We start from the raw sequence: 11,398 nt of genomic DNA on the forward strand, positions 1-11,398 counted from the left end.
ACCAATTGTTGTACCTTCGATGGATGCTTGTGAGCTCTTAAGATCCCAGTTGTTACTTACCAAAGTAGTTACCCAATTTTTTTTATGGGCTGTATCCTTTGGTTGGACTTCTGGTGTGGAGCTATAGGACCAGCACTGAATTGTGAACCACAAGGTCAGCAGTTCAAACCAACCAGCTGCTCCTCAGAAACCCTATACAGGGTTGCTGTGAGTCACAATCGACTTGATGGCACTTAACAACAAACAAATCCTTTGGCTTTCATAAATTCTTAAAAGCTGTATTATCAATCTCATTACCATTTCTTATTTTCTCACTTGGCTCTGCAGTAGCCTCTTCAGTCTCTTGGACCACTCTGACACCAGGTGACAAATTAAACTCCAGCACAGATATTCATCACACATTTCCTGAGCAAATCTGCTGCATGGCAGTAACCAGAGATAAAAAGGTAATTGGGACCTGGTGCCTACACTCAAGTCACTTAACCTAGCAACAGAGACATTTGCTACATAACAGGTACATGACAGATGTACAGAATATATTTCCCAATCCATCCAAATAGGTGCCCATGTTTATTTTGCCACATCTAAATCCCATTATGGAATGCTGGTGTGGTGCAGTACAATCAATACTAGACTGCTTATTGCAAGGTCAGAGGTTCAAGTCCACCAGCTGCTCCTCAGAAACGCTATTCAGGCTCAGTATGAGTTAGAACCAACTCGACAGCATTTAACACATCCCATTATACTAATGTATATTTGTTTTCTATTAAAGCAGGGTCTTTTATTATCAGTTTCTGAAACATGTCAGTTCCTTCATACTTACAAGCTATAAGTTGTTCTTCTTGATTAGTGCGACTATGGTAATAATTTCATTTAGTCAGTGGGACTGCTAATTTTAATCAAGTAACACTCTTGGAAGAGTCTAGCTAGGATCATGAACATTTACATCTGGCCACTCTGATTGACACAGGTTCAAAATTTGTTTGGAATATTAACACTAAATAGTTCTCAAATTCTAAAATAATTTCCTTGTTTAGATTAGCATTTACATATCAACTCTGATTTGGAAAGTATTTGTTTTACAGTTTTAAATACTGCTAAGAACTTTAATGTTAAAATGATTGGTTTCTTTATGCGATAAAAGTCTGATCATGGGTTATTGCAGAAGTAACTTGGTTGCTGTTGGGGATTGGATTGTGTCCATCAAAATATGAGCGATAAACCCTAATTTCTGTGCCTGTGATTAGAATCCCATTCGTGAATGAGATGTCTTTTTTAATGTTAATAAGACAGGCTTAGTGTAGGGTGCATTTTTAATCAATCTCTTTGGAGAGATGGGAGCTTAAACAAGCAAACAAGAGTAGCAGAGATGGGAAAGAGCGATGACTATACACAGGAAGATCTCCAAGCAACCAGAAAGCAGAAACTGAGGAGACAAGGACCTTTCACTGGAGCCAATTCTGTCCCCTCGGGTAACACTCTGAATTTGGAATTTTATCAATGGCTTCTCGGAAACCCCACATAGGGTTGCTGTGAGTCAGAATGACTCGATGGCACTTAACAACAACAAATGGTGAGAAAATAAACATCTGTTTGCTAAAGACATCCAACTTGTGGCTTTTCTGTTGTACAGCACTAGATAGTTGTCCTGGAAGCCTCTCTACACTGAACAGAGTTAGAATACAAATGAATCTCAATTGTAAATTCCTTGAGAGTAAGGCGTTTTATACATCATGAATCTTCAGCACTTAGCAGGGGGTTAGTAAACACCAGTCTGTGAATAAATTTTAGATAGTGTTTCTTAATCTTTTTAGGTCATGAACCTTTTTTGAGAATCTAATGAAAGCTGAGGACCCTCTGTAGAAATTCAAATTTAGGCACACACACACACACACATTCATATATACCTAAGGAGCTCTGGTACCATAGTAGTTATGAATCGGGCTGCTAACCTCAGGGTCAGCAGTTCAAAACTACTCGCAGTTCCGAGGGAGAAAGATGAGGCTTTCTGCTCCTGTAAAGATTTACAGCCTCGGAAACCATGTACAGGATCACTATGAGTCGGAACTGACTCCATGGCACATAACAACAATATATATATATACCTGGGAGGTTCACTTAACAATAGACCCCAGGTTAAGAACCACTGTTCTGGGAGAAGGAGGTAAGGTTGGTCCCTTTCCCCACCTGGTACTGGATAGCCTTACAGAATGGTGGGTGTGGAGAGACAATGGGCTATCTTGCTTGCTTACCACATCTAAGGCCCCATCTTCGCTCTGAACAGGGCCTGAAGTTTGTTGGCAATCTTTGTATTCAAAAGACACAAGGAAACCATAATACTAAAATCACTACTAAGGATTAATGCGTAATCCTTAAATACATATTAATATTGTATCGTAAGAAAACACATAAACAAACATATTTGCAATATCATGGATAGGCTATCTTCCTCACAACTGCAATCCACGAGCACCTGCATTCAGAGCTGTCAGGTCCTCTGCCTCAACTGTCTGTATCCCACCAGTGGACCACTGCTGCAAGAGCCTGGGGTTGGGGTCTTTAAAACCATTAGGAGGGAAATTTAAGGAGAGAGTCTTTCCCTTTCAAACAAAAACAAAATAACCTTATGGAAGCTCAGATGTACACATGGCCAGATGGTGTCTAAGCAGATGTTAACTGATGGATACCTATACATGTATGTATATGTATGTGTGTATGAGTGCACAGTGAGATCTTGGAACAAGTCAGATTTAATAATAAACTATACGTGATACCAAATTCCTTACCTTACTGTTTCTTTAAAACAGTAACTTCCTTACCTTTCTGAACCTCAACTATAAAATGTAGAGTTTGACGATTTTTAAGATCTTTCACTCCAATACTGTTATTGGTTGGGAGAACCAGAGACTGAGTGGAGTAGATGGAAAAACAAATTTCACCAATCCCCAAAGTGGATCTGGGAGTGGAGAAATCTGAGGAAACTCACCCCAAATGATTAAGAGAGAAAGAAGGTGAATGAGAGGCAATACAACTTCTTTTAAGAAATTTTTCTAATTGGTCTAGTGGTGAGTGGAAGAGGGGGAAAGGCAGAAATGAAGAAATGAAGAATCTGACCTACTGCAAAAAGAGTGAGAAAAAAAAGTACATATATTTAGTAGGCACTCTGTTTCAGGAAAATAAAAGTTTGCTTTATTTTAAAACAGTAACTTCCTTATATTGAAGCACTGGCTTAAATTCAATACTGATACAAATATAAACTTCTTAGAAGGTCAAAATATATTGTCAGACAAATTGTCCGAATTTCTTTTCAAAGGCAGAATTTTTAAACCATAAAAAACAAAAAACCCAATTAAAAAAAAAAAAATGTACGTGAACTAGGCATATAAAATAAGCCACAGTTCAAATGTAAGTTCAATAACCAAACATGTCAATTACCTCAACTCCTTTTTGTTAACATAAAGAGCATACTGCACATATTTTTGATAATTTAAGGTTTACACTGCATAACGTAAATTCAACAGGACAACATTCTGACCAATGATAAGCAGTTTATAGGAAATTCTTTCATCAATTTGATGTTTTATTATAAAGCTATTATTTTAACCAATATTAAAATCTTAAACCTTCATTATCTTGACATCTCTAGAAGTGCTATTAACTTAGAACAAGTCGTCTTTATGATGCCATTTATTAAACCAAAAGAAAAGATGATACATTCTGGTTTTTCCTTTATAAGGGATTTATTCACTAACTTGATACCTTACTATATGACAACTACACTTTCCTCCTCAGCACAATGGTACTGAGGGGAAGGCAGCTTGCATGGTTCTCTAGCTCCCTTTAAAAAGGGCAGTATGGAATTTCAACAGTGAACATCATCATGCTTCTATTCAAACCCCACTGCCAAGAAAAGTGAGAGAGAATTTAAGATATAAGCTCTGCTCAAGACAAGAAGATTCAAACCTCAAATTAAATATTTCATGGCAACAACTTATGTTACACCAGCTGTTTCATTATTGTATTATAAATTATCACTGGAAACAAATGACAAAGACAGCAGTATCCTCTCTGCCGTTATGACTAATTTTAACAAAAAACTATTTTATATCCAAATACATGCATTTAAAACATTTGCACAGATAAATTAGTGTTTGCAAATTAAAATCCTCACAGTAACACCTCTCACATGTCCTTTCTATGTTCTGAAATCTATACACTTGTTTTCATGACTAGTAACACAGACATGCTGGTTATACATTAAAACACATCAGAATAAACATGTCAGATTCTACAAAGATAGTTTCAGAACTGACCATCTTGTAAAAAGCAAACCCAGAAACCCAGGGCTTTCGTTATTGCCTAACCCTCTATTTAGATTTAAAAGGAGGGCACTGAATGCTCAGGTCAGGTATTTACTAAACAGTGTTGAGTTCTACCACCAATTTAGCCTTAATAAATCAACAGCTGAACCAGGATAGTCTTTTTCAGCGGATTGTCTATTTAGGAACTGGAAACATTTTCAATTAAAGCCTTCATTTTTCCTGTAGACTTCAACATGTGTGGTCCAAACTAGAAAAGAAACAAACAAAACATATGAAAAAGATAACTGATTCATAGAGCAGTAATGATATGCTCTCTCCCTCTCCCCTGAAATAGGACCAGAGGGCTGGGTATTCTTGCATGAAAAAGCAAGTAGTTACTGCTAATATTAAAACCCTTATGAACTGACAGGTTTGTATAAATACACAACATGAAAGGCAAAAATGTAAACAAATTACTTCCTAGAAAAGAAAACTATAATCATCTCAGCAATAACGCATTTAGCACAATATTTCTTTTCTGAGTAAAGAAGAAAGTACACTGTTTCCTTTTCAATCTCTAAGGAATTTCAAAGATGCTGGAATTTGAGATACCTGCCTTCCTGGAATAGCTAAGCACAACATCCCCGTGTTAGTAATGTGGATAAAGGGAATTTATAAATTAGCATTAAAGAGCTTCTGTGCAATCTACTAAATCTTCACCTATGGTATAGCACATAGCCTTCAAAGCCCAGGTCATAGCTCATCCTTTTCAGAAAGCTTTAATAGGGCACCCTAAGAGACACTGATTTCTCTTTATCTTGAATTTCTGTCACAACATCTATTTTGCCCTAAGAAATAAATTTTATCATGATGAATCTCATTTGCTTTTATTTAGGGGTAAATATAACAGTGCATGGAAAATATATCATTGGTAATTGCTAAGTAATGAGATCAGAGGCTAATTTTTGTTTTCTTTCTTAAGTTCCAAATTTGTTACTGTAAGAACTATTATTTTTATATTCTATAAGTAGGGGGAAAAAGGATAAATACTAATAAAGATCTCATCCTTATTTCAGCTAATTGCAATCTACTTGTAGGTAGGGACTACATTCTTGCATGGTATCCTTTTGAATCTGCCATAAACAGACAGAGGATAATACCTCGCTAAATGTAGGTTACTGCTGTGTTGTAGTAGAAGAGAACTCTGAGACAATACTCACCAACACTGTTTCTGAGGTGGTTTCTGATTCAGATTTTGTAATTACTTTTTCAACCTCGCTTTGGTACCGAAATGCAAATTTCTTTTTCAGAGCCTCTGCAATGAGGGCAGCAGGATCAGTAGTGTCCACTGGTTTGGGCCTGACATCTTGCTCAGACCTAAGAAAAGCGAAAAGAGATCAAGGGCACTTTTCAGTATGCTAGCATCCCTCAAGGGGATGTTCTGTCTACCCTATACGACACACAGCACCTCTTGAGTGTCAGAGACATTAAAGATCCTGGTAAATACCAATAGCAGTCAAAGGAAACCCTGGATGGAAAAGAGCACAAGTGGAATGTGGGACCCTATCTAGAGAAGCAGCAACACCAGAGATGGAGGCAGAGATGGGGACATGGAGAGATAGAACAGCTGAGGACTCTATATTCATGGAAAAAGAGGCACTGGGTGCTGGCGGCCAGGGGGCAGGCTTGCAGAGTATGCCCTTTGGTTGTTTAAATTACTGTATGTTCCTGGGTGTTTCTATGTGCATTCCCCCCCAACTCCCCAAAAAAGGAAAAAACAGAGGGAATGAAAGTAAATACTGTTGAATGATGATGCTTGAAGGAAACTGTAATCATTGCAATGAAATGATGGTGTAAAGCTGATGTTCTCTCATGTACACTATCACTCAGTAAAAACTTAAAAAAAACAAACAAAAACACCCCCCCCAAAACCCTGGATGGCATTGTAGGATAAGCACTGGACTACTAACTGCAAGGTCAGCAGCTCAAGCCCACCAGCCACTCCTCAGAAACCCTATACAGGACAGGGTCGCTACGGTAGGAACCAACTCAGTGGCACTTAGTAACAAGGAAAGCACAAAAATGCCCACTAATAGCCATTCAATGCATTTCAAGAGCACTTGTGGTTTCATTTTTCTCAGCATGCTTAGTGACTAGTATGTTGTCAAGTAGGTTCCGATTCATAGTAATTCTGTACAGGGTTTCCAAGGAGCAGCTGGTGGGTTTGAACTGCCGACCTTGTGGTCTGCAGTCCAGTGCTGACCCTATAGTGCCACAGCAGAAATCCAGTGACCAGTATAGTGACACACACACATATATATATAATGCATTGCTATGTGTCCTGGAGTGGCACTGGAGGGTAAGAACTAGATTGTTACCCAAAAAGTCAGCAGTTCAAACCCACCAGCTGCTACTTGAAACCCTATTTAGGGTTGCTATGAGTCGGAACTGACTCAACTGCGCTTATCAACAACAACAAACAGAGGCAGTGATTGGGCAATAATAGTAGATTTATGTGAAAGGGCTGGTAGTTCAAGGATGTGGGGAAAGTGAAACAAAACCAAACAAACCTGGAACTGTTTATTTTGCTAATCTCATTGCTATTGAGTATAGGACCCACTGAAACCCATCTTTTATAAACTAAAAACTTGAAGAATTATTCATGGAGTTACTTCATAAAAACAAAATTTCTCAAGAAGATTAGTGCTTTGTCTTATATGATTTTAAAAAAATGAGAAGAGTGAGGAAGATGGTAAATGTCTCCTTACCTTTTCACTGAACGAAGTTTGACACTATTCATATCTTTAAGGATTTCTAGCATATTTGGCATGTCAGGTTTCTTTGGACTGTTTTTAACCAAAGTTGTTCCAGCACTGGCCTTCTTCCCTCTTCGTTCTTTAATCAGATCAATGGCAGATCTACCTTGGTGAAGCTCTGCAGAAGGGAGTGGGGGAGGAGGTGGCGGAAGCGGTGGCGGTGGAGGAGGCGGGACAGAAGGTGGTGGTGTAGTAGTAACAGAAGTGGTAGAATCTAAGTCACCTAAAGAAATAAGGAAGAATGCATTTAATCCTGCTGGATTAAATTAAATATGACAAAACATCGGTTTTTAAAAGCAAAAGTGTGCTGAGGAATTCAGGATAGCAAAACAGTATCTGTAAGAATTGTTGGCATTAGAAACACAGTTTGTTCTTCTTCATTAGAAATGCCGAGTTTCAGTAGCTTTATCATTCAATCCAAAACTCTTCAGATGGAAACGTTCCATTTAGTTTGACAGAGGAGAGTTTTTTGATAATGAAAGCTCAAGTTTGACTGTGGCAACGTTTGTAACTACTGTCAGCAGAAACATAAAACAGTCTTCACTGCATAAATATCTATTTACAATCTAAAGAGTTTCATATTTGTATTACTGTAATTTTTTTGAAAAAACCATTTGATAAATTTGTGATTCATTCAAAGTATGCTTTACATATTGCTGAGGTTATATACAACTTCTTAATAAGAATTAAAAGGCTTCATTGACTAGAATGTTTTTAAAGGGAAAGTTTTAGATCGATTGTTGAATAAATTTTTGGAGGATAAAAGAGTATTTTTTATCTAAAATAAGTAGTAGTTAAGGAGTCATTTAAAAAAAAAAAAAAAAAAAGAAGTAGTAGTAGTAAGAGGTTATAAAATAAAGACCCCAACCAAGTTCACCCTTCTGGACAACTGGAGCTTAATTATATGCAGTGTGAACTACATTGGTTGGGGGAGATGGGGAATAGGGGCTAGACTGCTTAAGAGTTTTAGACAAAATATTTTAAGACAGAAAATAGAAGATCTAAATATAAACCCTAAAATGGTCTTCCTGTTTAAGGCAGTTTTCCTGGTCTGCCAGAAGAGGGAAGTACAGCAAAAGGAAAATGCCCTCCAAAGTTAAAGAAAAAGGCCTTTAGGAAATTAAAAGTTCCGTGCTATTGAGATTGTAGTAAAGTACCATCTATTATTCTTCAACCATGTGGTGCCCAAAGTACACTGCCCCGTCTGTAGAATCCAACTCAGTTAAGGTCCAGAAAAACTAACAAAGAGGCCGAGAGGAAGGGTGATTTTCTGTTATCTTTTGAACAGGTTGGTTAACATCCAGTCCATCCAGGATTCAAGAACAACAGGAACAATCACTACTATTTGCCAATAGGTTAATGGGCTAAGATCTCAGGGTTATGGTTTCTTCTCCAACGTAACAATGCCACACTAGTGACAATAACATTAAGTAGCAGACAGAGGCCTGAATTCAGTTTCTACTCTGGTTAAGAGGGAAAAAAAAAAAGGAAAAAAAGACTATTAAATAGCTACTATGAGGGGGCTTAAAATAGTTTGTGGAGAGGTGGAATGAAAAGATAATAAAAATTTCCCACAAACTTTCTGAAGCACTCTTGTATATGCTAGAGGCATCTGACGTCATTTTCACAGCTGGTCTCACAGCAATAAAATAGTTACTGTTATCCCCACTTTCAAGAAGGAAAGGGAGACAGACAGACAGACAAGGTATCCTGCCTCAGGACATATAAGTAAGTAAATAGCATTCAGCTCAAATATGTTTCCCAAGTCAAAGAGTCCCAGGCTGCCTTCACTAAATCATGGTTTTGAGATTGCCTGATGTCTACTGACTGGTACCAGCATCAGATACTACTACATAGTCTGTAAGAAAGAAAATTATTTATGCCAGTAGCAACTCAGCTGTATGACTATCAGTGTTTTCCAAATATATTTCCCAGATGTATTCTTCAATATGAGTGGGTTTCAAAAAATGAGTAGAAAAATTCCATTATCTTTTAATTCCATGAACTTTTTGTGTCAAACATATAAATACAGCCTCTGTACTGGGCTATGCAAAAGGAAACTGATAACTGGTATATTACATGCCCAGCAGTTGCTAATATTAGTGAATTTTGAAGTAAGTGGCATAATTCCCGGCCTGCCTGTCAAAGCAAGCAGATGTTGGGCATTCACACCTGCAGTGAGGCTCTGCTGCTCCTGCAGGGTGACGATTTTGGCAATCTGGGCCCGGAGTGCAGCAAGCTCATTTTCAAGAGCATTGATCTTCTGCAATGCCTCCTCATTCGCCAGCACCGCAGTCCTTGGTGCAGGTGTTTCTTGAGACAGGTGTGGGAAATCCTGCCTGCTTGGGGGTTTATCCAAAACAGGAAGGTCATCCTGAAGAGGCTGTCTGACTTCTGTCCTGCAAGGAAGATATAAAGGCACAAAAAGTTGGCTATTACAGGGGACATAACAAATCATCACCACCAGGTAATGAGAGTATCAGAACACAACATCTGGGAACCACTTTTCATGCTGACCTTATATAATCCCCCTCTTGCAGGTTCCAAATCACAAAACACTTGACAAACTTATTTACACACCACTTCTGGATTTCTTATTGCCATCATCCTCCATAATCTTAATCTCTAAATAAGGAACTGTTGTTAAGTGCCGTCGAGTCGGTTCCAACTCATAACGACCGTGTACAGGGTTTCTGAGGCTATAAATCTTCACAGGAGTACATAGCCTTGTATTTCTTCTGTGAGTGACTGGTGGGCTCGAATTGCTTGACCTTGTGGTTCACAGTCTAGGGCATATTCTACAGTCACCATGCTCAACAATCCAAAGGTAAGTAAGCATTGGTGGTGGTGGTCATGTGCCACTGAGTCGGTTCCTACTCACAGAGACCTGTATAGAATTTCCGATGCTGTATATTTTTACAGGAGCAGAAAGCCTCAACTTTCTCTGGTGGAGCAGATTGTGGATTCAAATTATTGATCTTGCAGTTAGCAGCCTAACTCGTAACCCATTACAATACCAGGGCTCCTAAAAAAGCAACAGTTTGAACCACAAGGTTGGCAGTTCAAATTCACCAGCCAATCCTCGGAAACCCTATACAGGGCTGCTATGAGTCAGAATTGACTCAACAGCACTTAACAACAACAACAATATGGGTACAGGTACATATATTTATTGAAAACACAAATATATGGATATTCTTTCGATAGAAACAAACACCTTCCAAGATGGGTTTTCTGGGTTTGATGGCTTAGGATCATGGGACAATTAAGTCAATCGGCATACCATAGTCCAGAAAATCATGATCTGCATTCTAGTGAAGTAAGTTAAGTATCTGGGATCTTATAAGCTTGTGAGCAGTTTATCTAAGCCACAATTATAGGTCTTCACTTTCTAGAAGCAAAATATTAAGAAGGTAACCCTAAGTGCAGAGAAGAAATAAGAGCCAACCATCATCTGTCCTGAGACCATCTGCCCGGCTACCACCAATGATTACCAGTTGCTCCTCAAAAACCCTGTACAGGGTTGCTATGGGTCAGAACCAACTCAACAGCACTTAACAACAACAACAAACCATACCAAGCATCCTTGAAAAGCAGGTACCGTGAGTTTATTTTATTTCTAAATCCCTGATGTCAAGTGAAGAGTGTATGTTGACTGTTTATTAGATTGAACATGCAGTCAGCACTTTATTCAGACTCTTTCACATAATAGAAGGACCTCCTTAACCCTTACACATGATTTCCTTTGATAAATTATAATTCATCTTGACTCACAATTACTAAGAGACACTGTCCAATAATACTAATTCTGCAATATGAGCCAGACTGATTCCTCCTCCCTAATGAAATCACTAATTATTATACTTATGGAAGCATATTTATGATAACCCTTTATGATATCTTCTACTAGCATGTAAACTTATGAGGGCAGGGATTCTGTATGTTCCTAATACTTAGGACACAGTTATGTAAGAACTTAATAAATATTAGCTGAGTCATAAAAATGAACTTAGAAAAAGAGCATTGTTTTCTGCTCAAGAACAATACCTGAGTTTATCAACAGAGAAAAGAATAGGTATTAAAAGGAAATACTACAGAGAACAAACAAGATGGCGGATCGGGTGGACGTATAGCAGAGAGCTCCGCCAACAACAACACAGAATACCCAAACAAGCAGGCTCAGGAGATGGTCCCAGAACTCTGAACCACATATAAAGGAATACTTAGAAGGTTGGAAAGCTCACAGCTGGGGGAATTTGTGGCAGAAGCAAGAAATCTATT

The 11,398-nt window shown here is 38.3% G+C and overlaps 1 protein-coding gene across 1 annotated transcript in view; it reads right to left on the reverse strand.

Moving 5' to 3' along the window:
* Positions 1-4,500: 4,500 nt before the first annotated feature.
* Positions 4,501-11,398, reverse strand: part of MTFR1 (mitochondrial fission regulator 1) — a 37,860-nt gene continuing 30,962 nt past the window's right edge. Inside the window, exons 4-7 of the mRNA XM_006860055.1 lie at positions 9,290-9,516; positions 7,070-7,340; positions 5,522-5,678; positions 4,501-4,569 (exon numbers count right to left, since the gene is read on the reverse strand). Coding sequence (XP_006860117.1) covers positions 4,501-4,569; positions 5,522-5,678; positions 7,070-7,340; positions 9,290-9,516 — 724 coding nt within the window. The remainder of the gene's footprint in view (positions 4,570-5,521; positions 5,679-7,069; positions 7,341-9,289; positions 9,517-11,398) is intronic.

Source organism: Chrysochloris asiatica, unplaced genomic scaffold (assembly GCF_000296735.1).
Source record: "Chrysochloris asiatica unplaced genomic scaffold, ChrAsi1.0 scaffold00036, whole genome shotgun sequence".
NCBI classification, from domain to species: Eukaryota; Metazoa; Chordata; class Mammalia; order Afrosoricida; family Chrysochloridae; genus Chrysochloris; species Chrysochloris asiatica.